We start from the raw sequence: 27855 nt of genomic DNA, 5'->3' as shown, positions 1-27855 counted from the left end.
TCCACCATTCTATCTTCCAGCTCACTTATCTGTCCTTCTGCCTCAGTTATTCTGCTATTGATTCCTTCTAGTGTATTTTTCATTTCAGTTGTTGTATTGTTCATCACTGATTGTTTGTCTTTAGTTCTCTAGGTCCTTGTTAAACATTTCTTGTGTCTTCTCGATCCGTGCCTCCATTCTGTTTCCGAGATCTTGGATCATCTTTACTATCATTACTCTGAATTCTTTTTCGGGTAGATTACCTATTTCCTCTTCATTTATTTGATCCTGTGGGTTTTACCTTGCCTGCAACATATTTCTCTGTCATCTCATTTTGTCTAATTTACTGCATTTATGGTCTCCTTTCCACGGGCTGCAGGGTCATAGTTCCTTTTGCTTCCGTTGTCTGCCCCGGTAGGTGAGGTTGGTGCAGGGGCTTGTGTGGACTTCCTGGTGGGAGGGACTGGTGCCTGCGCTCTGGTGGGTGGAGCTGAGTCTTTTCCCTCTGATTGGGCAGGACTGCTTCAGGTGGTGTGTTTTGGGGTGTCTGTGAGCTTAGTACGGCTTTAGGCAGCATGTCTGCTGATGGGTGGGGCTGTGTTCCTGTCTTGCTGGTTGTTCGGCATGAGGTGTCCAGCACTGGGGCCTGCAGGCAGTTGGGTGGAGCTAGATCTTGGTGTCGAGATGGATACCTCTGGGAGAGTACACACCGATTAATATTTCCTGGGACCAGGAATTCTCTGGTGGTCCAGCATCCTGGATTTGGTGCTCCCACCCTGGAGGCCCAGGCCCGACCCCTGGCCAGGGAACCAAGAGCCCACAAGCCGCACTGCATGGCCAGGGAAAAAAGAGAGAAAAGAAAAAGGGGGAAAAAAAAAAAGGAAAAGAAAACAAACAAAACCCAAGACAAATAGCAAAAACAAAACCAAACAAACTACAACACCACCACCACACGCACAAACAGAACAAAAAGAAGCAGACACACCACATCCAAGACAAACGATAACAACAAAACCAAAGTAACAGAAACAAAGAAGCAGACAGGAGAAAAACAAACACAAGAGAGCAAACAATGAAAAGGATTAAAAAATGAGAACAGTCAGTAAGGACCAAACTAACAAACACAAAACGTGAAAAATAAAACAAAAACAGAAAGCAAAGAAAACAGAGTAAACACATGGAAACGATCAAAAGAAGAAAAAGGAAAATAAACTTTAAAAACAGAACAAAAACAAGAAAAAAACCACAAAACAGCAAAAAAGTAAAGTGAAAATAGAAAAAAAAGTATATATTAAAAAAAGAAAAATAATAAATAATAAAAACAACAATACCATCAACTGAACAAAACAAAACAGACATTAAAAGAATAAGAGTAATAAGAATATTTTCCTGGGGCCTCCTCTGTCAGTGTCCTTGCTCCCACAGTGAGCCACAGCCAATCCCCGCCTCCCTGGGAGGCCCCTACAATACCTCTAGGCAGGTCTCTGGACCTGCTGTGGGCGCTGTGGGGCCAGCTCAGACTCCGACCTGACCCAGCTCCCGTGTGTTCTTGCCCCCAAAGTGCACTGCTGCTAAGGCTAGACCCATCTCATTTGTGGGAACGCTCTGTTGTCTATTCAGGTATTCCACAGGATTTACCAAGCCGATCACGATCGCAGGGATTTAATCGATGGCTTGTGCAGCTGCACAGAAAGAAGTTCCTCTTCCTTAGTCACACTGCCCCTGGGACTTACTTTTGGTTTTCACCCCACCTCTGTGTGTGCGCCACTCTCAGGCCAGTTCCCCACCCGGGCGGGAGGAAGCAGTGGCTGATAGGGGCACATTTACTCCCTCAGGCCGGAGAGGGGTATGGCAGCCACAACTGGGGTGTGCACGAATTGCCTGCAGGGCCCAGCAGGCAGTTGTAACAGACGGGGGCGTGCTCACTTTGGTGGGAGTCCCTCCCAGTGCCTGCAGAGGCAGGGGCTGGCGTGAGGGGGCAGTGGCGGCTCCGCCCCTTGCACACTGCTCAACAGTGGTTCTTTTCCTAGGCAGACCACGTTTCCTCTAGGGCCATTCCCAGCCACAGAGCCCCTCACTCCCATTCCCTTTGTTGTATCCACGCAGCCAACAATGGTCCTCTCCAGGGATCCGCTGTTTTAACGTGCTTTAGCACTCAGCCCCCACCAGCATTGGCAGATTCCTATCTCCAGAAGGTTATTTTATTTCTTTGCCTCATGAGGTCACGGTAAAGATTAAATGTGATCATCAGTGTAAAGCACTTTACACAGTACATAGTAAGTCTTGAATATATATTAGCTACTATTAAGTGGTGTTTTAGTTTCTTAGGGCTGCTGTAACAAATTGTATCACAGATTAGGTGGCAATTTATTCTCTCACAGTCTGGAGGGTAGCACTCCAAAATCAAGGTGTTAACTGGGCCATGCTCCCTCTGAGACTAGGTAGAATCTTTACGTGCCTCTTCCTAGTTTCTGGTAGTGGCTGTCAGTCCTTGGCTTGCAGCTGCATCACTCTGATCTCTGCCTCTTTTGCCACATGGTGTTCTCTCTGAGTATGCCTGTCTTCACACGGTGTTTTCTTTCTCTTATAGGGACCCCAGTCATATTGGATTAGGGCCCACCCTAATGACCTCATTTAAGTTGATTATATCTACAAAGACCCTATTTCCAAATAAGGTCACATTCACAGATACCAGGAGTATACAATTTGGAGAACATAACTCAACCCATAACTGTCTACCCTCTGGCCCCTCAAAATTCATGTCCTTTCCAAGTGCAAAATACGTTCACCCCATCCCAATATCCCCCAAAGTCTTAACCCACACCAGCATCCAATCCAAGTCCAGAATCTCACCTAAATGTAATCAACTCAAAAAGTCTCAAATCTCATCTTCTGAATCATCTAAATCAGGTATGAGTGAGACTCTGCTATGATTCATCCTGGGACAAAATTCCTCTCCATCTGTGGACCTGTGAAATCTAGAACACACGTTATCTGCTTCCAAGATATAATGGTAGGACAGGCTTCAGAAAGACATTTCTATTACAAAAGTGAGAACATGGAAGGAATAAAAGGATCACTAGGCTAAAGCCAATTCACAACCCAACAGGGCTTCAAGGCCCAGGAATAATCCTCTGTGGCCCAGTGCTCTGTCCTCTGGCCTGCGTGGGCAGGCCCACCCTTTTAACCCAAGAGGGTCCCATTGGCCCAGGCATCTGCATCTGTGGCTCTGCCCTGTTGTTAGTCTTCATTTCATTCCATCTCTGTTCCTTTCAGTCCAGGCTGGCAGCACTTCTGCTGATATAAAATTCTCAAAAACCTTGTCAAGTCTCCCATGCAATTTACTGGTGTTCGAACCATCTGACAAGAGGATCCTCCACAGATCTTTCCTGGATAACCATGTCTCTGTTCCTAGCTTCTGAGGTGTTTGATTGTGTCCTAGAGTCAGGCAAATGATGATCCAGCCATACACTTGGCCCTGTTTCCAGAGCATGCTGTTTGGATAGGCAGAGAATTTTCCAAATCATCAAGTGCTGGTTCCTTTTTGCTTAACAGTTCAATCCTCAATTAACTTCTTCTCATATTCATAAAAACCAAAGAGAAACTAAGCCACATTTCCACACTTTGCTTAGAAATCTCCTCAGTTAGATATCCAAGTTCATCCGTTATAAGTTCACCCAATGGCTGAACACAATTCGGACAAATTTTCTGCCACTTTATAGCAAGAACGACCTTTCCTCCAGTGTCCAATAACATGCTCCTCATCTCCTTCTAAGGCCTCACTTAAAAGCACCTTTAATGTTCATATTTCCATCTCTTGAAGGCAATTTAGTTTTTTTTCTGTCAAGCCTCTACTCATTATCCAGTTCCAAAGCCACTTCATTTTTAAGTATTTGTTAGAGCAGCACCCCACTCTCATTAGTACCAAAATCTGTATTGGTTTCCTGGGGATACCAGAAGCTGGAAGAAGCAAGGAAGGATATTTCCCTGCAGGCTTCAGAGAGAGCATGACCCAGCCAACACCTTGATTTTGGACTTCTGCCCTCTAACTCAGTGAGAGAATAAATTTCTGTTGTTTATTACATTCAGCTTGTGGTTCTTTGTTATGGCAGTCCTAAGAAGTCAAAACCAAGGGTTTTATTTGGAGGTACTGTAGTCATTAGTGAAAGACAGTGAGTACATGGTATCTCCCTGTATCCACAGGGTTTCTTGCTATTTCTCTTTCTCTCTTAAACCATATTTGTGTCTAGCTGCACTATAATGTTTACTTTCGTTATGTTAACAGCTTATGATTTTGCTCTGTTTTATCTCAGGAGAGCAGCCTTAAGTGGTTGGTAGGGATTCTTTGGTACCAAGAAGACTACACACTTTTGAAAGGGGAGGGGCTTTAGTTTTATAGACCTTCCTTCTGCCAGAATGCCTAGTACTGGTTCTTGGTTTCCTCCTCATGAATACTGTTGTATCACCTGCCTCCGTCAGGGTGAAACAAGAAGAGCTGCAATGGCACTTCAATTATGCCTTGAAAAGGCAGTTGATGCATAAATGATGAATTAGATAATAAGTCCTTTACCACTACTTCTAATGGACATCTGTGTTTTTCAGTTTTGTGTTATTTTTCAAGAACACATTCTTTTCCTATCCTAATGAAGACCTATACTTTCTTGAATTCCCTTTAGCCAGTCACAGTGTTTGCAGGCCTCTTAGAAGATACCCCTTAAATATTGTTTTGCCTTGAAGAAGGCTTAGGCATCTCACTACTAGTGAAAGACTAGCTCTAGTGATAAATAAAAGATGTTAGTTGCCAAAGCTGTCATTTCAATTTGTTTTGCTTGCACTGAGCTCATTAATAAATTGCCACAGTCATAATATGAAAGTAATGAACCTTCTGGAGGCCCAGCTGGGTCACAGAGCATTAACAGGGACCTTCAGGGCAACTGCCATTGTTATACACAGTTCAGTTAAAGGGTTTTAGGCTTATTTTTTCTTTGAAACATATATATTTTGCAAAATCCAAATCCTGTTTTATCACTTGTGTACTTTCTAAGTGAGTACATTTGAATTCAACCCAACAAGATGTATCTGATGCCTACTACTGTCAGGCAGTGTATTAGACCCCAGAGGCAAAGATGAATAAGGCATCCCTTAGGGCTTCACTATCAAATTGGGAGAAGTATGTAAACAAATAATTGTAATACAGTATTTAAATGCTGTAAGTATGAACCAGATATAAATAATAGCATAGAAGAGGAAATGATTATCTAGGGAAGAGAACTCAGAAGGCTGAGGAAGAGGAGATTCATTGATATTTGAGTTAAATTTTGAAAGATGAGTTGTAAGTTGACAAGTAGAGTGTATAATGGGAAAAGGGATTTCATTGCAGGTAAGTTGAGGGACTATAGATCATGTAGAATAACTTAGGGGAAGAAGGTAAAGAGGAGAAGATGGGAAGATGAGGCTGGAGAAGTAGTCAGGGGCCAAATCTTAAAGGATTTAGGTTTGAAGGGCTATGTATGCAATGCCAAGGACTTTGGTGGATTTCATTCTATAGGCTGCATGGGTCCATTGAAGGATTTTAAGCAGAGATGAAACATAATGGAATTTCTATTTTAGAAGGATTACTCTGGTTGCCATACACACAATGGAATGGAAGTAGAGAGAGACCAATCAGAAGGCTATTGACTAGTTTTGTGGAAGCAAGTAACACCTTGTGTACTACAAAGAGCATGACCCAGATTGTTTCAAGTCCCGGTTCAACCACCTACTGACTTTCTAAACTAACCCTGAAATTTACTCATCAGTGAAATAGGAATAATAGTAATCTCCCACTGGATATTATGAAAAATCATATGAAATAACATATATACGTAGAATTACTCCAAAGAGCTGAGTATAAATGTTAGCTGTGGACTTCCCTGGTGGCGCAGTGGTTAAGAATCCACCTGCCAATGCAGGGGACACGAGTTCAATCCCTGGTCCAGGAGGATGCCACATGCCACGGAGCCACTAAGCCTATGTGCCACAACTACTGAGCCTGCACTCTAGAGCCCGTGAGCCACAACTACTGAGCCCAACATGCCACAACTACTGAAGCACGTGTGCCTGGAGCCCGTGCTCCACAACAAGAGAAGCCACTGCAGTTAGAAGCTCGCGCACCGCAGTGAAGAGTAGCCCCTGCGCGCAGCAACGAAGATCCAACGCAGCCATAAATAAATAAATAGATTTATTTTAAGAAAATAAATAAATGTTAGCTGTTACAGTTCAACTTCTGTTTTTGTTGAGTTTGGGGTAACTTATAACCTAGTTTAGGGTTTTAAAGAAGCATTTTCACTTTCTTTCTACCACTCTGTCCCAATAAAACAAAGAACTCAGAATGTTTACAAACATTTTATATTACATTAAGATCTACATTCCAGGATTTTCTAAACATTTAAAAGAAAACATAACTAAAGCTTTTGCCTTTGGATGCCCTGCCAGACTCTCAACTGGAGAACAGGCTTAGTGTCTTTGTTTAGTGACTGGTGTAATCAGAAAAGACTGGAGCCCTAGCTCAACAAATGAGCTTTTTAGCTGAGAAGTAGCATCAGAGTTTACTCTGACTCTGTTTCTTCAAGTGTTATTACTAAGAATAATGTGAATAGGTGCCCTTGCTACCTTGCATCTCTATCGTGAGGATCACCTTCTTTCCTTAAGTAAACACTCATTAAACTATTTCAGGTACTGTTATAAAGAATGTAGAAATAAATCAGATCTGGATCCTAATTTCAAGGGAATCACAGTGCTAAAAGAACTGTAAAAGATGTATACAGGTAACTGTAATACAAATAGGATAATCGTGAGTCCGCTAACTTTGAAAATTATGAAGGACTTTGAAGCTGGAAGTCATATTATACAAAATATCGTGAGATTTCCCGGTTGGCACAGTGGTTAAGAGTCCGCCTACCAATGCAGGGGACACGGGTTCGAGCCCTGGTCTGGGAAGATCCCACACGCCACGGAGCAACTAAACCTCTGCACCACAACTACCGAGCCTGCGTTCTAGAGCCCTAGAGCCACAACTGCTGAAGCCCGCATGCTACAACTACTGAAGCCCGTGCACCTAGAGCCTGTGCTCCGCAGCAAGAGAAGCCACTGCAAAGAGAAGCTTTCGCACCACAACGAAGAGTAGCCCCCGCTCGCAGCAACTAGAGAAAGCCCACGTGCAGCAACGAAGACCCAACACAGCCAAAAATAAATTAATTAATTTTAAAAATATATTGTTCTGTTTTACAAAGTATATCTCACGTGTTCTTATTATTTAAAGTGCTTTTCCAAGTAGAGCTGAGACTCACTTTCCAGTTACCTGTGGAAAATAAATGATAAAGGTAGATTTAGATTTTAGTTAGATATCTTTAAACCTGCATGCATATTTTGATCCCAGGCTTGATCAGGCTTAATATTCACTTATATTCAAGTAACTTGGTTACGGTACTCTCTGAGCCTCAGAGGCGTTTGTGTGTGTGTGTGTGTGTGTGTGTGTGTGTGTGTAATAGAGATAATATCACCTACCTTTCAGCTTTGTTGTGATGAAATGGCAATTATATGTACAAGTGCAAAAAAAATTCATGTTCATTCATTCCTTCAGTCTCTGCTCTAATCTACTCACCTTTTCACTATTGCTCAGTGTTGAGCTCTGAGACAGCAGCTTCTTTGAGATGTTTTAAGGTTTCTTTTTTTTAAAACTTATGAAAAATTTCAAACATATGATAAACTTGAAAGGATCTTGCCAATGGAAAACCTTATGTCCACATGCTAAATTTTACCATTGCTTGTAAAGATCACATGTCAGTTTATCTATCCCTCTAGCACCCAGCTATATTAAATTTTCTCCAGTGATTCTTTAGGACTTTTCTGAAAGACGTTTTTTAAACTAGGTTGGAGGCCAGGAGTGCAAGTGCATTTCAAATATTTGTAATTACATTACATTTCTCCTATTTACATTGTTCTATACCTGCAAAGAATGTTATTTACAAGTTTATTCGTTACTTGGATATATCTGAGCTCCTACACTATCATTTCTAACCTTATCTCATCCCATTTGCATTTTCCTTAGAATGCCTTCATTTAATCTTTTTTTTTTTAACATCTTTATTGGAGTATAATTGCTTTACAATGGTGTGTCAGTTTCTGCTTTATAATAAAGTGAATCAGTTATACATATACATATGTTCCCATATCTCTTCCCTCTTGCATCTCCCTCCCTCCCACCCTCCCTATCCCACCCCTCTAGGTGGTCACAAACCACCTAGCTGATCTCCGTGTGCTATGCGGCTACTTCCCACTAGCTATCTATTTTACGTTTGGTAGTGTATATATGTCCATGCCACTCTCTCACTTTGTCACAGCTTACCCTTCCCCCTCCCCATATCCTAAAGTCCATGCTCTAGTAGGTCTGTGTTTTTATTCCCGTCGTACCCCTAGGTTCTCCATGACCTTTTTTTCCCCTTAGATTCCATATATATATATGTTAGCATATGGTATTTGTTTTTCTCCTCTGACTTACTTCACTCCGTATGACAGACTCTAGGTCCATCCACCTCACTACAAATAACTAAATTTCATTTCCTTTTATGGCTGAGTAATATTCCATTGTATATATGTGCCACATCTTCTTTATCCATTCATCTGTTGATGGACACTTAGGTTGCTTCCATGTCCTGGCTATTGTAAATAGAGCTGCAATGAATGTTTTGGTACATGACTCTTTTTTTTTTTTTTTTTTTTTTTTTTTTTTGCTGTATGCGGGCCTCTCACTGTTGTGGCCTCTCCCATCGTGGAGCACAGGCTCCGGACACGCAGGCTCAGCAGCCATGGCTCATGGGCCCAGCCGCTCTGCGGCATGTGGGATCTTCCTGGACCGGAGCACGAACCCATGTCCCCTGCATCGACAGGTGGACTCTCAACCACTGTGCCACCAGGGAAGCCCTCATGACTCTTTTTGAATTATGGTTTTCTCAGGGTATATGCCCAGTAGTGGTATTGCTGGGTCATATGGTAGTTCTATTTCTAGATTTTTAAGGAACCTCCATACTGTTCTCCATAGCAGCTGTACCAATTTACATTCCCACCAACAGTGCAGAAGGGTTCCCTTTTGTCCACACCCTCTCCAGCATTTATTGTTTCTAGATTTTTTTGATGATGGCCATTCTGACTGGTGTGAGATGATATCTCATTGTAGTTTTGATTTGCATTTCTCTAATGATTAGTGATGTTGAGCATTCTTTCATGTGTTTGTTGGCAATCTGTATATCTTCTTTGGAGAAATGTCTATTTAGGTCTTCTGCCCATTTTTGGATTGGGTTTTTTTTTTGTTGTTATTGAGCTGCATGAGCTGCTTGTAAACTTTGGAGATTAATCCTTTGTCAGTTGCTTCATTTGCAAATATTTTCTCCCATTCTGAGGGTTGTCTTTTGGTCTTGTTTATGGTTTCCTTTGCTGTGCAAAAGCTTTGAAGTTTCATTAGGTCCCATTTGTTTATTTTTGTTTTTATTTCCATTTCTCTAGGAGGTAGGTCAAAAAGGATCTTGCTGTGACTTATGTCATAGAGTGTTCTTTTATTGTTGCATTTAGAGTAGGTTCTTTTTAGTAGTCCTTGTCTCTTTCTCCTTTTAAAGTATCTTTTTAAATTAATTTTTAAAAATACTGTACATTTTGTGCCTAGTGGCAAACATCGCAGCTAGAACCTTTGTGTGCAGAGTGGGGTGCCAGCACAGGTCTTAAAATCTCAGGTATCTCAGTACTTTTCATCGACTCCAATTTCTTGTTTCTGAGCTTGGGTTTTTCTCCCTGGGACGCTTGGTCTGTTTAGTATGCTATAGGAGTAAATACAGTCCTTTACCTATGTTTGGTTAGAGGTGCTCAGCATTGATTTTCTAGTATATAGCTCAATTTTGATTATAGGTTGCAGAAATCCTTCAATTTCTGAGTCTTTGATGGCATTCTTCCCTACTTCCCAATGCTATGTACTTTCTCATATTTTTAAAATCTTCTTTTGTCATCTCAATGCATGTCTTTTATTTTTTTTTTATTAGTTTCTGCTTTATAGCAAAGTGAATCAGTCATACATATACATCTGTTCCCACATCCCTTCCCTCATGCATCTAATGCATGTCTTTTAAATGAGTTTTAATCAGCAAGAATTTGCCATTGTGTTATGTGGATTTCCTTAATAAGCTGTGAGGACTGTATTCAGAAAAGTCTTTGAAAAGAGAATTATATTCATGATTATGTCTATCAATTCCTTACATCCTCTCATTACCTTTATGTAAGTGATCTTGTCAGATTTGAGAGTGACTTACAGATACTAAAGGACCCAACTTGTTTTTGTTTCATTTTTAGAGATTTTTTTTCTTAATTTCTCTTTCAGAAATCAACTATGGGTTTTAATTACAAACCATCCAAATATGTTTTTTAAATTCAGAAAGTAGTCACTTTCTGGTCATGTAATTTTTAAATTTTATGCCTTTTTTTTTTTTCTTAATGACTAGCTTTCATTCATTTCATTCAAAAATACTTACTGAGTGCCTCCTGTATACCAGGCAGTATTCCAAGTGCTAGGATATAGTGCTGAATAAATAACACAGACAAGGCCCCAGTGGGTGAGACAAATAAATAGACAAGGAAAATACTAAAAGGTGCTAACTGCTGTGGAGAATTAAGAGTGGTGTGAGAGAGTCTGGGTGACTACTTTAGATTGAGTGGTCAGGGAAGGGTTCTCTGAGGAGGTGACATTTAAACTGAGACCTGAATGATAAGATGCCAGCCCTGTGAATACGGGTGGTGCATTCCAGGCAGTGTACAGGCCCTAAGGTAGTAAGGAGAGGCCTGCAGCAGGAGCAGAGGTCAGCCGGCTGGAGCAAAGTGAACGATGAGAGCTGTAGGAGTAGAGGCAGTAGAGATGGGGTCAGATCATCTAGGATTATGTGGGTCAGGATAAGGTGCTTGGATTTCCTTTTAAGTGCTGCTGTGGAGAGCATTTGAAAGATTTTAAGCAGGGGAATGACATGATCTAATTCATATTAACATGTAATCAAAATAGGGCCATATAATGGAGAAAATCAGCCAGTGCTGAGTCCCTAACCAAACATACGCAAAGATTGCATTTACTCCTGGGGCATACTAAATATAAATAGCTCAGTTTTCCTGGAAAAACCCTAAGCCTCAGAGACAAAAAATGGACCAAATTACTTTGCTGTGAATCCCACCACCACCATTTACTAACTGTGCAACTTTGGGTTATAAGACATTTCTCCACACTGGTTTCCGTATCAATAAAATGAAGGTAATAATAGTACCTACATAAGGATTGTGAGTATCGAACAACTTAACACAAGTGAAGTACTTAGAACAATGCTTGGCACATAGTACTTAATGTTTACTTTTATTATTTATTTCCTCTAGATATGGGTTGTCTAATACAATAGCCACATGGTTAGTGTAACTGAATTACTGATTTATAAATTTTATTTAATTTTAATTAAATTTTAAAACATCCTCCATTCAGTTATTGGAAAATTTTAAAGTATGTTTTGAGAAACTTGAGTGTATGAATTTTCTTTTCAACTGTAAGTTTTATGAAATTTAAATACAGATCAAGTATTTCTGATGAAAATTTAGCATCTGAATTGAGATAAGCTATAACCGTAAATACACACCAGATTCTGAAGACAATATTAAAAAGAATGTAAAGTATTTCCATTGATTTTTATAATGATTACCAGCGGAAGTGATAATATTTCAATATATTGGGATAAATAGAATGCATTATTAAAATTATTTTAATCTGTTCCTTTTTTTACTTTTTAAAATGTGACTACTAGAAAACTTAAAATGACATGAGTAGCTTCAATTATATTTCTGTTGGATGGCAGTGCTCTAAACCCTGGGTCAGGGGGAAGAGCAGTGGAATATAGACAGGGGGAAATGTTTTTTCTAATTACACAAATACCCCTGGAGATTCCAAAACACCTTCACCCAGTGGAGCCTTCCTCCCCGTCAAATTAATCCTACCTCCTACCTTTTGCTGAAAATTAGTGCCTTTAATGAGCCTGCCCTCACTGATAGGAGTGTTTTGTATTCTTCAGATATGTCGGGGGGGAAAAGTTATGAGTCACTGCTGTATGTTAAAGAGTATCGCACAGGTTCAACACCTATCAGTGATTTCGATGAAATAAATTTCTGGAGTTCTCTTAACTAATACTAGGGAATAAAATTGTTCTCTGAAATAACATACCACTAAATCCTGGTCTAGTGAACCCCAGAGACTTAAAATGAAGAAGAATTAAAGTAGGTTTTAATTAAGGGATGAGTGCTGGGTCAAAAGCTGAGGAAGTTGAGAAAGCCATCTTGTGTCCTAAAAGCTAAATTTCCGGGATTTAAAAAAAAAAAAAAAAAGCTCAGAAAGCTAAACAACCATAAATTTCTGTCTCTGAAGTGAAACTGGACATGTCTTTTTCTTCTGTTGCCTCTTGGTTCTTGCTGATTCTGTGGTTATATACAAACATTTTCTGACTTGCTTTAAAAGGTGTTATTCTCTGGAATTAGCATGAGGAAGGTTTCTAGTAAATGCTGAGTGACTGCTAGCAAGTGGTAATACTCTTCTGCCTTAGCTGTTTAGAATGCGTATTATATATTCTTTCTGTATCACCTCAAATAATTTTTTTTAATCCGATATGCCTTAGCTTAATACCTATCTCAAAGATTATTCCATGCCCTCTCAGTCAAGTCAGTTTTCTAGAGAAGAGAGCCCTTTCCTGAGGTTGCTGTTTCGGATTCACATAAGACACATTTCCCTGGAAGCCCCTTTGTATGTCTAGCCTTCCTATTACCATGAAGAAAGAAGTTGTCTCTGTTTCCCAACCAGAAATGGGTGTCAGGGCAGTTGCCTGAGTAGCTCACAGGAAGACAGCTGATCTCATCTGATAAATTTCCGTTACTGTAATAGCAATAGGATTTTCTGTGAAACCATAAAATCACACACTTGTAGAGGTAGTTGATGAAGGAACAGAGGCATGCAGCTAGTTTGTAGTAAACATGGGACCTGCCTGAGTTCTTATCTTTTGGTTTTAAAGTGAAGAATTTGAAGCCCTGACGAAGTGACTACTCAGTGACAGAATGAACCAGGCCAAGTTTAGGTCTAAGTTGCATCTCATTTTCTTGGTACAGAGAAACTGTATTTGCCCCAAGTTTGTAATTCTACCAGATTCCTGCAAGATCCTGGATAATGTCAAGGATTCATAACTCACTTTTTTAGGATAAGAACCTGAGACTTTGGCGGGGGGGGGGCGACTTACAGAATGGTTTATAGATACTGCTCTGTTAATGAGCCCAAATTACTTTATGTGCCTGTCTCTATGGCTTAAACAGTGGGGATTTACTCTATTCTCAGGGCTGTACATCTCAGGAGTTAGTTTCCTGTGTAGGAGGACTCTATCCTATTATACTCCAACAGAATAAAGTTGATCATGAGATCCCTGGTACTGTGTAGCATAGACATCTCTCAAAGGTCTGCTTGGGCAGTGTGAAGAGATAAAAAATAATAAACAGGTTAATAGTCTCTTATCGGTCCCCAAAGCCATGAGTCTGACCTCAGGTTTTAATTTTGTCGCTATGAAAAGCTTTTATTAAGTGGCACCTGTCTGCAGATGGTGACGTGTTCAAATCTTCACTCTAGAAAACCTTGGAGAATTAAGTCACTCTTAGAAGCTTAGTGTTCTGGATTGCTACAGGTTTGTTCCATTATACATTAAAACTTTATTTTAAAAACTCATTTTACTGAGAAATTATCCTAAAGTGGATTATACCCTTCTTCCTTCTGTTTAGTTTGTTGGGTCCAATTTAACCATTTCTTAGTGACTGAGATCCTTGTGGGGTATGTGTGTATATGTATAAAGGATACAAATTTTCATGGACTTCTAGTAGCATATTTCTAACTCTGTTTTACCCACAAGCCCATGTTTAGTGCATAATTTTGCAAGATGTAAGGCTTTTAGCAATGCATATTGTTGTAAAAACTCCTGGATTTAAGTCTGTGGGTCACAATCAGAAAGGTTTGAAAGCCGCTGCCCTAGGAAACTCTTTTCTTGTGCTAATAATAATTTCTTACATTGCGTAGTACTTGACTGTCTGCCAAACATCCCTCTATAATGTGGCCTATGAAAAGTAAACTAGGGAAGGGATTGATTTCTTGTTGTTTTTAAACTATAGTAGGCAAGCATAATGGAACCAAAGAGAGGATGGACTTTGAAATTAGTCTTTAATTTTAGCCTTTCCATACGGTACTTGTATGCCCTTGAATGCTTTAATTAATCTTGTTTAACTTCAGAACCTCAGCTGTTTTTTTTTTCCCAACCTAAATGGGAAATGCCAGAATTGTTGGGTGCTTTAAATCAAGTAATGAAGACAAAAGTGCCTTAGTAGGGGCACCGTGGATGAATCTCATAAACAAAATGTTGAGCGGAACAAAGTGGACATAAAAGAGGACATGAGATATAATTTTATTTCTATAAAGTTCAAAACAGGCAAAACTAACCTAACAACAGTAGTCCACACAATGCTTACTCTTGGGTGGAGTAATGATTGGGAGAGGGCTCAAAGGAGTACTTCTTTTGGTGCTAGTAATGATCTCTTTCTTGGTTTGGAAACACATTGTAAAAGTGCATTGAGTTTCATACTTACGATTTATTTACTTTTTTAAAATAATGAGTTTCAGGTGGACAGCATATTAATTCAACAGCTATGTATACTACAAAGTGATTACCACTACAAGTCTAGTTACCATTTGTCACCATACAGTTGGCCTCTTTCACCCATCTTGCACACACCCCCCCCGCAACTCGCTTCCCTTCTGGTAGCCACTGATCTGATCTCTGTATCTGTGAGTTTGTTTTTGTTTTAGTTTGTTTGTTCATTTGTTTTTTTAGATTCCACATATGAGTAAAATCACATGGTAACTGTCTTTCTCCATCTGACTTATTCAAACTTAGCATAATACTTTCCAGGTCCATTTATGTTGTCACAATGGCCAGTTTTCTTTTTTTTATGGCTGAATCGTATTCCATTGTGTATATATACCACATCTTCTTTATCCATTCATCAACTTAGGTTGTTTCCATATCTTGGCTACTGTATGATGCATGTGCTTCTCAGTATGTGTATTATACTTTAACAAAAAGTTGTTTTTAAAGTATTTAGCACAGAACCTATCACATAGTTGGTTCCCTTCTCCTATGATGGTTCCATTTTTTTTTTCCTAACTGTTCAGTTTCTTTGTTCTGTTATGGTTCTGTCTTCTAATTCCAATTTTATACCTAGGCATGTTTAATATCTACTGATGGCAGTTCTAATTGGCGTAGTTGAAGGAGTTTAGGTCATTCAGACAAGGTGAAATTGAATGTCTGACCACTGTGGTCTAGAAATAAGTCAGGAATATGAAGTTTGATTTGATGCTATTTTCTGATCTTTAGGTGATTTGATATTTTGCTTTTAAGTGAAAATTAAATGGAGATTTTTCAGATTTGTGTAATATGATTTTATCTGGTAGATCAGCTTTATTATTGAATTTTTTCATGGTGGGATATTGAACTTATTCTGTTATTTCTGGCACTTTTAATATAAGCCCACCATAGTGTAGCAGGCTTTGAAATGGTCACTACCACACCCTGTAACACCTTATATATTTTGCTTAGGTTCTTATCACTGACATTGAACCATACTTACTGTTTTTACCTTATTGTTTTTGTAATACAAGTAAAGAAATAGAACTTGTATGTTTGGATATTTATGCAAGATCCTGTTATAAAAAACTTAGAACTGTTGAAAATTCAATTTTAAAAATTGATAAAGTTATTTTTTTCTGGTAGGCAATGCGTGGGATATAAAGTAAGCCTACCTGCCCTCAGGGAGGGCAGACTCCTCTAGGAGAGGTTTGTGAGGTAGGCAGAAAAATTTGTCTACATTTGTTTTTGTTCTTTTGGATGTTGGCCTTTGAGAGAAGGTTTCTGATAGAGATACTAGCAAGCCTCCAAGTTACAGAGAGTCGTGGTGATGATTGTATGGATGCCAGTGGAGCCAAGAGACAGAGAACTATGATTTCATCAGTGATCAGTAATACTACGAAGAGTTAAGGAAGTGGGGAAGTAATTTCTGTCTCTCGACACTTATTTATATTAATTCATTAACATAGAGAATGTCATTTAACCTTCACAAAGCCTTTGGAGTAGATACTACTATTTTTGCTTTAAAGATACAGAAATTGGGACTTCCCTGCTGGTCCAGTGGTTAAGAATCCTCCTTCCATGCAGGTTCAATCCCTGGTTGGGGAACTAAGATCCCACATACCACGGGGCAGCTAAGCCTGCGCACTCTAGAGCCCACGCGCCACAACTAGAGAACCTGCGTGCCACAACTACTGACCCATGTGCTCCGGAGCCTGTGCACTACAACTAGAGAGAAGCCCGTGTGCCGCAAAGAAAGATCCCACTGTGGCAACGAAGATCCCACGTGCCGCAACTAAGACCCGACACAGCCAAATAAATAAATAAATAAATAAATAAATAAATAAATAAATAATTTTAAAAATAAATTAAAAAATAAAGATACAGAAATTGAGGGCCAGAGACATTTAGTAAGTTGTTCAAGTTTACATAGCTAGTGACAGAGTTGATATTCAAATCCAGAGCCCATCTGTACTACATGCTATATATAGATAGTAACATTATCCAAATAAAAGGATGTGTTTATCAGAAGATAGTCTAGCTTGGAAACATGCTAAATGGGAGGTCATAAAGAAAATTGATTAGCAGGTTCCATCTAGGACCACCCAGGAAAGGGAATTCTGTGACTCAAGGACTTAGTTTCTTGAAAGTCCCTGTGAAGCAATTTGTGTTCCTGTTATGAGATGGTTGAATGGAGCTGTCAAACCCTGATGCAGGTCCACCTGTTGCTTTTTTTTTTTTAATAATTGTGTTAAAATATATATAACATAAAATTTATCATTTCAACCATTTTAAGGCATTAAGTACATTTACAGTGATGTATAGCCTTCACTGCTGTCCAACTCCAGAATTTTTTCATCATTTCAAACAGAAACTCTGTACACATTAAATCATTCCCCCCCTCTGCCCAGCCCCTGGTAACCTCTTTTCTACTTACTTTCTCTATGAATTTCCCTATTCTGGTTGTCAAGTATAAGTGAAATCAGACAGTAGTTATCCTTTTGTATTTGGCTTATTTCACTTAGCATAATATTTTCAAGATTGATCCATGTTGTAGCATGTATCAGAATTTTATTCCTTTTTATGGCTGAATAGTATTCCATTTTATGTATATGCCACATTTTGTTTATTCATTTATTGGTGGACACTTGGAATTTTTCTAACCTTTCGCTATTGTGAATAAATGCTGCTATGAACATTAGTATACAGGTATCTGTTTTAGTCCCTGTTTTCAATTCTTTTGGGTATATACCTAGGAGTGGAGTTACTGGGTCACATGGTAATTCATTTTTTTTTCTACTAATTACTGTCATTTTCTCACAAATAATAAACAATGAACAATTGTATGATTCATGGCTAGTTAGTAGCCGAGAGTTTAGGTCTACTTGAAGCTTCATTGAAGGCACTGGGAAATACAAAATAGCACCGCGGGCCAAAAGGAAATTGGATTGGACCAGTTGTCCTTAAGATAGACCCTAATAATGTTGAGAGTAAAAGGATTCCATAATGTGAGGCAACACTGAAACACAGGCAAATTCTGGAATGCTTGAAAGGGCAGAAATCTTTGAAGGCAGACAAATCCAGCCTACCAGGGAATATGGGCCTGGAGGATCAAGCCTCACGACTCCATGAGCAATGACGTGCAGACACTCTGCAGTAGAAGTATTGATGGGTGGTAAGAAGTGTGGTGCCCGGGCATTATAGCAAGAGAATGGTCACCTTCAGAACCTTGAAAAGTACAGTAGTACAGCACAACAGCTGGCATACAGGGACTGGCATCGAGTGAACAGGCAAGAAGAGTTACCGACTGGAGGAGGGGGAGAGGACAGGGGAGATGATAGAGCTGAGGGATTGTCAGCAATAGGAGACGGAGGGCAACCTGCAATTTCACTCATGCCTGACGTTGATGGCACAGGTTCTGGTTCCTTGCTGGATTCCATTCTGTCTACCCTCTTGAAAAAAACGATCCAGTGATGTCTGGGTAGTAACTTGTTCGCAAGGTAATTCTATTTTTAACTTCTTAAAGTTTTCCACAGCAGCTGCACCATTTTTTAGTCCCACTAGCAATTCACAAGGGCTCTAATTTCTCCACATCCTTGCCGACACTTATGATTTTTCTTTTTTTTTCTTCATAATAACCATCCCAATGGGTGTGAAGTGGTATCTCATTGTGACTTTCACTTGCACTTCCCTAATGATTAATGATGTTGAGTATCTTTTCATGTGCTTATTGGCCATCTGTACAGATAAATGGAGAAATATCTCTTCAGGTCCTTCGCCCATTTTTCAGCTGGGTTGTTTGAGGTTTTTTTGTTATTGAATTGTAGGAGTTCTTTATAAATTCTAAATATTAGTCCCTTATCAGATAAACGATTTGCCAATATTTTCTCCCATTCTGTAGGTTTTCTTTTCATCCATGTGATAGTGCCCTTTGATGCACAAATTGTTTTTCATTTTGATGAAGTCCAATTTATCTTTTTTCTTTTGTTGCCTGTAATTTAGATGTCACATTCCAGAATCATTGCCAAATCCAGTGTCATGAAGATTCTCCTCTATGTTTTCTTCTAAGAGGTTTATAATTTTAGCTCTTAAGTTTTGGTCTTTGATGCATTTTGAGTTAGTTTTTGTATATGGTGTAAGATAAAGGTTCATCTTCATTCTTTGGCCTGAGGGTATCCAGTTTTCCTAGCATCATTTGTTGAAAAGAGTATCCTTTTCTCATTGAATGGTGTTGGCACCTTTGTCAAAAATCATTTGACTGTATGTATTAGGGTTTATTTCAGAGCTCTCTATTCCATTGGTCTGTATGCCTGTCCTTATGCCAGTACCACATTGTCTCAATTACTGTAGCTTTGTAGGAGGTTTTGAAACCAGGAAGTGTGAGTCTTCCAACATTGTTCTTCATTTTCAAGATTGTTTAAGCTGTTTGAGATAGCATGTGAATTTTAGGGTGGCTTTTTCTATTTCTACAGAAAAGGGATTTTGATAGGGATTGTCTTGAGTCTGTAGATCACCTTGGGTAGTGTTGTCATCTTAACATTAGTCTTCTAATTCATGAATGTAAATGTCTTTCTACTTCTTTCTTTAATTCTTTCAGTGCTGTTTGTAGTTTTCAGTGTGCAATACTTTAGTTTTGTGGCTGTTATCTTTCTCACAGTGAGTTAGTAGAGTAACGTTCTGGTTTATCCATTATTATTTCATGACCTGTTAATGCCCTGAAGAATCTGTTCTATTTTTAACGGAATCGGGGTTCTGAACTCAAAAAGCTGAGGGAAGGATCCTGGAAACTGGAAACCTAACTATATTACTGCCCTTGGGAAGCCCTTCTAGGTGTTCAGCCTGCTGGTTTCTTCTGATTAAAACCTAATTTCACTGCAGGTCTCCTCCTTCGATCTATAGTAGTTCACATTTATAATTTTTTTTTTTTTAATCTTTTGCTTCTAGATGTCTCCATCTTGCTAAGGAGGAAATTCCTATTGGGTATAGCTGATGGTACCATGCAAAAATCAGATCCTCGAAAAAAAGGTCAGAACCTGGTCTTATATGTAATAGAAATGGAGAGTTACCTTCTATCAGGCTGTGTATGAGTGTATGTGTCACAAAAAGTTGTTTGAGTAAATTAAAAAATCTCACCCTTTCTTGCCAACTTACCCTGCAATTTTCACAAATCCTGCACGTCATTTATACAACTCTTTTATAGTTTGCAAAGTACTCTTCATGTAATTATCTCAAATAGTCTTTACCGTAAGCTTTTGAAAAGGGACTGTTGCTATTCCTCTTTTATGGAAACAATGAAGGGTTAAGAGACTTATTCCAAATGTTGTTACTGTAAACTGCAAGATTTAGTCCTGAATCTTTTGCTTCTATATCTTACCCTTCTCACTACATCACAAGTTCATAATCATTATTTAGATTATTTAGTCCATATCGTTAGTCAGAATTTAGTAGATATGTAAGTATGGATGCTCTATGAACATTGGAAATAATATATGTAAAAGTTAAAATAATATATGAAAAAGTTAAAACCCCTTTATGGGTGTAAAATATATTTAATAAATCAGATCTTGATATTGAATGTTTAAATATAATCTTTGGGATGATACCAGACTCCTATTGTGTACATACCATTGTCTTATTATGGCAAATGAGGCCCTTTGTTTGCTAGTACTTACCTTTGTATTCTCATCTTCCACAGTTCCTGTCATTTGTCTCTGTAGCTTACCCTACCACTTTCCTTCTACAGCAGCTGCTGGCTGTTGTCCAAACACATGGTCTATTTCCATGTCTTAGTACCTTTATACTATATTCCCTTTGCCTCAAATGCCTATTCATCTTTCTTCTGACAATCCTAGCTCAACTTCATGTCCTCTGTGAAGCTTTCCTCCTCTCCCCAAGCAAAGTCAATCATTCCTTTCTCTTTTCTCAGAGCACTTTGTATAGCAAATCTCTCTTATAGCAAAAATCACATTGTATTATGATAGTGTATTTGAGTTGCTGTCTGTCCTCCTAATCTGTGAGTTCTTTGTGAGCATAGACTGGGACTTATTTATCTTCATGTTCTTAACACTCAGTGTTACTCCTAGGCTTAGCTATGTTTTGTTTAATGAATGAAATAGCAGCTTTCCTTAAAGGATCTGTACACTAATCTAAGTGGGAGACTGACTACGTAAGAAAATACTCAGAAGCTTATAACTATTTGTAAATGAATATAGTACATACTTGAAGTAGAATAGTGGAATGGTCACAGCCAGGCGGAGTTATTTAGGGAAAGATTCCTCTAGATCAGGGATCAGTAAACTATGGCCCATAGGCCAAATCCTGCTGGCTGCCTGTTTTTGTAAATAAAGGTTTACTGGAATATAGCCATGTTCATTTGTTAATGTGTATGGCTACTTTCATGATACAATGGCAGAGATGAGTAGTTGTAGCAGAAACCATATGTCCCATAAAACTGAAAATATTTACTATCTGGCTCTTTACAGAAAGTTTTCTACTCCCTGCTCTAGAAGATAGGTTTTGAATAGAGGTATGAAAAGAAGAGGAATGTGAATTGATGAAGCATGAGTGTGCATCATAATGCAACAAAAACAGCCATAGTAGTAGGAATGCCAAGTGGGAAAGTTTGACTGTAATCCAGTTTGTCAGAGAGAACTGTGTTGAAGAGATGAAATGTCAAGAATGCTTTGGATCGAGAAAGAGGAAACATAGAAATCTAATGAAAAGAAGTTGTCAAGTAAACACTCTGGGCCTATAGTAAGAAAGTTTCCTAAGTAGTAGTAGGGCATGATGATGATGATGATGATGAAGGAGAAGGAAGCAGCAGTACAAATTAATATTGATTGAGCATCCACTGTATGCCAGGTACTGTTCTATGTGCTTTATATGTACCCTAGTTAAACTTCTGCAACTGTATAAGCTAATTGCTGCTGTTGTCTTTATTTTGCAGATGAGGAAACTGAGGCACAGGGGATTAAACTTAGCCAAGGTTATACACCTAGTGAATGAGAGAACCAAATCTGAACCCAGGCAGTCTGTCTGCAGAGTCTTCATAGTAGAGGAGGGAAATCTGGGGATATTTGGTAAAAAACAACCATAAGCTTGGAGTAAGATAACTAGTCTTAGTAATTAGGAAGTGTGCTCTCCCATCATAATAAAGAGGAAATGAACAGACTATAGAAGAATTATACTGGAAGGCAGAGGGTCCAATTAGAAGGGTGTACTATGGATTTGGCAGAATGGCAGGGAAAAAGAGGCAGATTCATTACATAGTGAGACACGTTATACCATTAGTCATTGAGTTTAACCTTGGTGAGGCCAGAAGGCAGTTAACTTTCCTTGCACACATGAAAGCTGTCTTAAAATGCCTGAAGAGCTGGCTTACTCAGTTGAGATAGAGATTAGTAATGGTTTTCAAGGAGCTAGAGGGCATTCAACCTCCCCACAACAAGTATATTACTGTCAATTCAGTGCTCACTCTACACCTGAGGATATTAACAGCCGATGGAGGTGTCAAATCGTAACACACCATTGCCTCTCATTCTGTGTTGTTCCTGTAGGGGAACTTGTTCCTGTCCAACCCCCATCACTACTGTGATAAAGATTTACCCCCTTGGGCTTCCCTGGTGGCACAGTCATTGAGAATCCGCCTGCTGATGCAGGGGACACAGGTTCGTGCCCCGGTCCGGGAAGATCCCACATGCCACAGAGCGGCTGGGCCCGTGAGCCATGGCCACGGAGCCTGCGCGTCCGGAGCCTGTGCTCTGCAACGGGAGAGGCCACAGCAGTGAGAGGCCCACGTACTGCAAAAACAAACAAACAAACAAACAAAAAAAAAGATTTACCCCCTTGGACTACTTTGCAAAAATGTATGCATGTATGTATTAAAGTAATATATATGCAGTGTAAAAAAATTACCAGCAGAAGTATACCAAAGAGAAAGTTTCCCTCCCATCACCATCTTGCTCTCTAGAGAGGACCTCTATTAAAATTTGGATGTATGTGAAACTACTGTTATGGATGGAAGTGTTCTGGGATTCCCTCATGGTTGCTGAGATAGAAAAAGTATTGAGAATCACTTCCCTAAAGCCAAGGTCCACTGCCAAGAATGGAAGGAACTTCCGGGGGAGATGTGGGATCTTCATCACTAGAAGAGTAAGCAAAGACTTGGTAGGGATGTTAGAAAGAAGATTCAAGCATTGGCTAGGGTTAGTGGAGTTAGAGGCAGGGAGAGGAGGAGGCATTGAGCTAAATGACTTTTAATATTCCTTTCAAACCTATAGTTCCATGTTCATACCAACAGACTGATTACCCCAACAGACTGAGTGGAGGACAAAGTGATAAGAGAAAATCCAAAATATAAAATCCAAATTTATAGAACAAGTTACTTTGCAGCAAACATTGAACTTATTTTTATAAAGATTTCTTTTAACTAACCATTTTGGTGTGTTCAAAATGTACTTAATTTTTTATTAAAAATTCTGTTTACACTTAACCTTTCACAACTGTATTTACTGTGTAAAATGAAGGTGGCACACATTGTTTATTATTCCAAAGAAGGAAGATATTTCAAAGTATCTGCCAGGTTAAGCTGTGGTGCATAGGGAGGAAATAACTGAGCTGGGTCCCTAGTGCTACTTCCCCTTCAGACTCACAGTATAAAGGAAATTAAAGGGGACCTTAATGTCCCCTTTAATGAATAGCGAAGTTCAACCCCTTCCTTTTCCAAATGAGGAAAATAAAAACCAAAGACTGTATCTTACCAGCTCAGAGTCTCACAATAGCCTAGCTGGACTCTCAAAGATTAGCGATAAAGTATATAAAGTGCCTGCCACAGTGCCAAGTATGTGGTAGATGAAGATACAGAAGGGAAATAAGATCATGGTGATGGTACTGATATTGTTGTTATTTCTTCTGCCCCCCCCCATCACTCTTCTGTAAGCCTTCAGAGAGAAAATGAGTAATGTAGATATGTACACTGTCCATGCTGCAAACCTAAAGTTGCACAGTGTTGTAATAATGAAAGCAGGAGCTCCATACCCCCATAAAATTATAGGCTCTCAGATTTGGGCAGGACCTTTAAAGGTTACCTAGTCCAGCCTCCCTCCTCCTTCTCATGATTTAGTATTTCCACCAAGAGATTATCTTACTTCTACTTCTGTGCCCTCAATGATGGCAGATTCATACCTTCCCTTCCCAGAGAGTTCATCCCACTGTTGGATACCTCCGACTGCCAGCAAGTTCCTCCTAGTAATGAGCTGAAACCTGTCTACCTATAGCTTCCACCCACTGATCCTAGTTCTCTCCCTTGGGGTAATGGAACAAGCAAAGCAAATCTCTTCTCTACATGAGAATGCTCCAGATATTTGCAAACAACTTTCCTGTTTGTCCTGAGTCTTCTCTTCTCCTAGTTAAACCTCCTCAGTTTCTTAAACCTTCAGTATCCTTGTTGCTTTCCTTTAAATGAGATTGTATGCCTGTATCTTATTCAGATTCTAGGACCTCAGTTGGAACATAAAGCTCTACCTTCAAAGTGTTCTAACTGGCAGAGTAGGTGATCCCATACTGTCATCTGCTTCATTCCCAATATTGACTGGAATGACGATGGTGGTGATGATGGTGGCGCATTCTTTATTTCATGATATCAGATCCATATATGTCTGCCAGGAGGTATGATGTGACACCATTGGTACCACTAAACTTCTTCCCTGTTCAAGAAACATGAGCCAGAAGCATTCTAAAAATGTTAGCTTTCTTCTGTGTCCTGGATCACACCTCCTGGAAAGGTTAACATTATACATAGTTGAAGTCTAGTAGGATTGCCTGTAAGACAAAGGGAATTATGGCTTTTCTGCATTTTCATTAGCCATTCATTGCTAGCAGTTTTGCTTGTTAAAGGAAATATTGATGTTCTCTGGGGTTCTTCTCTCTGTATGCAAGTGCAGAGATATATAATACTATAGAGGGAATGGGGGTAGGGATGATCGCTAAGAAGAAATCTGTTCCATCTTCTTTGTTCACATCTGCTACATGAACAAGACAGGATTTATTGCTCTCTTTGAGAAAGGGATTGCCTAGCTTGCTTCCTCTCCCCCTTCTTCTGGCAGATCATCCCAGAGGAATATCACCATCTCAACACCCTTATCTCCGAATGGAGTAAAAGTAAATGAAGAAGAGCTGGAGGCAGAGAATCAGCTGAGAGGCACTAGGAATACTTTCTAACAAGAGGGCATGGCTAATCAGTGGCACAACCCAGACCAGTCCCTTTTCTGTCTCCTGCCTCCCCTGTAGCTTGTCCTCCGTGACCACAGTGGGACAGGTGTTCTGCTTCCAGCTTTTCTGTTTTGATCTCTGCTTATCAGCATAGGATTATGGTTTATTAAAACCACAGTTGCTCTCTACCACTGATGCAGTTCTGTCTTGTCTTAGTGGATTTTCAGAAGTACATTTGATTTTTCTATTTTCCAGTTTTCATTTCTGAGGGAAACATTCCTCCTTCCCTGTTCCCTTCTTCCCTTCCTGCCTATCCCCACTGTCTCATTAGTATGTGCATGTAAGCCTGCATTACTTCTTTTATATTTTCCAAGCTCTATGAATATTTGAAACATTGTACCTATGGACGTCCTCCACTTAATCTAGTTTTACCTCATTAAATCCCAGATATGCCTCATATTATTAAGCGTCCAGATCAAGCTCATAAGCATCAGTGCTTCAGTTTTACTGTAGTAAAATGGGTAGACTGTCCAAGCTGGGCTGTTTTATGTTAGAAGCATTTGTTAAGATTTATTTTTTGTTAGTTTTTTTGCTTTTGTTTTGTTTTGTTTTTGAGGAGAAGGCAGTGTAGTTAAGAACATAGTTCAGGTTCAAATCCTGGCCTTTCTACTGACTGTAACCTTTCAGAAAGTTATTCAACCTCTCTAAATATTATTTCCTCATTAGTAAAAAGGGGCAATGATACCATACTAAGTGGTGTCATACTAGTGAGGATTCAACAAGATGGTGTTATTGAAATACTTAGCACGATATCTGGTACATAGCAAACACTTAAAAATAAGAGCTATATAATGTTAATAATATTATGTCTGTTGTTAATATACAATGATAATTTACAACTAAGTTTTTTCTTAATATAATATATGAAGAATTTTTTTGACTTTTCCTTGCTTCGGGGGATGCTCTATTGTGATGTTTTATCACATTTTGAAAGGATGCTTCCATGGCCTTGTAGATTTTTCTACTACATGTTATCTTTCCCTCAAGTGTTTCCAGAAATACCAGAGTCTTTATGTTCTGTAGATTTGCACTACCCAATACAGTAGCCACTGGCCACATGTGTCTATTTAAGTTTAGGGAGCACTAAGTACAATTAAAAATGCAACTCTTTAGTCACACTAGCCATATTTCAAGTGCTGAATAGCCCCATGTGGCTAGTGGCTACCCGTTGGATGACACAGCTGTAGAACATTTCCATCATCACAGAAAGTTCTATTGGACAGCATTACTTTAGATATTACTAGAATATGCTCTTGTGCTCTTTTCTTAGAAATCAAAGAGGGTATATTTTCTAGAATTCCAGAGATTACTCTCTTAAATGTTTCAGTGCTCCAGACACATCCATTTTAAGGATTCAGGTTACTCTTCTTACTCCAGCCCCTTAGTGTCATTAACTGTCTTTTGGAATAAATACAGGCACCTTTACTTCTCCTGAGAAGAGTGCATTACCGAAGTTTTTAAAGGTCCCAGTCTGCAGTAAGAGGAGGCCAAAGGAAGAAAGGACAGAGCAGAAGTAATTCTAGCAAATTACTAGAGAATCCATATGTGAATATGAGAATGCATAGGGGCTAACTAGTAACAGGAGGTCTAATGTCCTATGTCCCTTTTGTAAGTACATACATTGTATTAGTCAGGATCTGAGCTTTCCCTCTGAGAAAGATAGTAAACAGCAAGTTTTCCTTTAATGATCCCTGTTATCTTTATTATGCACTTTTAAAGCCATTTTTTCATTTGCTCTTCACAGCAACCTAGTGAAGCAAGTAGCATTGGGATGAGCATCCCTACTTTACTGATTTAGAAAAAACAGGTTCAATGCAATTAACAACTTGCCTAAAATCGTCAAGGGAAAATAGTCTTGCGATTCAAAACAGGATAAAATTTTAACGTCCAGTTTGGTTTTCTTTTGTTGTTTTTATTTTGTTATGCTATATTTTAACACCAGTCAGACTGTAGTAAGAGTGAAGATTCTTTAGGACAACTTGAGAGCTGAATAGTGTTATATGAGGTACTCTCAAAGAACTGCTATAGCTTCATTTGTCCTATGACCATGTGTATTAGTGTGTTTGGACTGCCATAACAAAATACCACAAGTGGGATGGTTTAAACAACAGAAACTTATTTTCTCACAGTTCCTGAGGCTAGAAATCCAAGATCAATATGCTAGCGGGGTTGGTTTCTGGTGAGACTTCCCTGCTCGGCTTATAGACAGAGCATCTTCTGGCTTTCTGGCTATGTCCTCACCTGACCATTTTCTCTGTATGTGTTGGTGGGGGGATGGTTGAGAGACAGAGACAGAGACCAGTCAATCTCTGGTACCACTGCTTCCTTTTCATTAGCACACCAGTCCTATCAGATTAGGGCCCCACCCTTATGACCTCATTTTACCTTAGTTACCTCCTTAAAAGTCCTGTCTCCAAATACAGTCACACTGTGGGATTAGGACTTCAGTATACGAATTTGCGGGGGTGGTACGTAATTCAGTTTATAACGCCGTGTTAATGTATTTTTAGTATCTTTTCATTTTTTGGCCTAACCTGGTTAGTTGGAAATTTGGTATTTGCATGGGACCAAATGTGGCAAATATCTATATTTTTTATTTCTGTGAATATTGAGGCTTAGTTCAATTTAACCTGTGGTACTTACCATAAAGTACTATCCAACCCTGAGATATTCTAATAAGCAAAAACATTATATCTAAATGTCCTACTTTTCTTATAATGTAGTCCAATTTGTTAGTACCAGTAAAGTCTCAGTCCTTTACAGGGTAATAAGTGTCCCCCTTCCTCCCACCCCCATTTTACAGATGGAGAAATTAACATACAGAGAAACTGACTTGTCAGAGGTCAGAGCAAGGTAT

At 39.2% G+C, this 27855-nt stretch overlaps 1 protein-coding gene across 3 annotated transcripts in view; it reads left to right on the top strand.

The window, feature by feature from the left end:
• The window catches only part of SCMH1 (Scm polycomb group protein homolog 1), a 199266-nt gene that overhangs the window by 19623 nt on the left and 151788 nt on the right, over positions 1-27855 (top strand). For all 3 annotated transcript variants that reach the window (XM_082616150.1, XM_082616153.1, XM_082616149.1), the window contains exon 2: positions 19674-19754. In XM_082616150.1, the coding sequence (XP_082472276.1) occupies positions 19727-19754 (28 nt within the window). In that variant the 5' untranslated portion in view covers positions 19674-19726. The remainder of the gene's footprint in view (positions 1-19673; positions 19755-27855) is intronic.

This window comes from Mesoplodon mirus (genome assembly GCF_964341445.2).
Source record: "Mesoplodon mirus genome assembly, chromosome: 3".
Lineage (NCBI taxonomy): Eukaryota > Metazoa > Chordata > Mammalia > Artiodactyla > Ziphiidae > Mesoplodon > Mesoplodon mirus.
The sequence above is the reverse complement of the archived record's forward strand: the minus strand, read 5'-3'. Positions and strand labels throughout refer to the sequence as shown.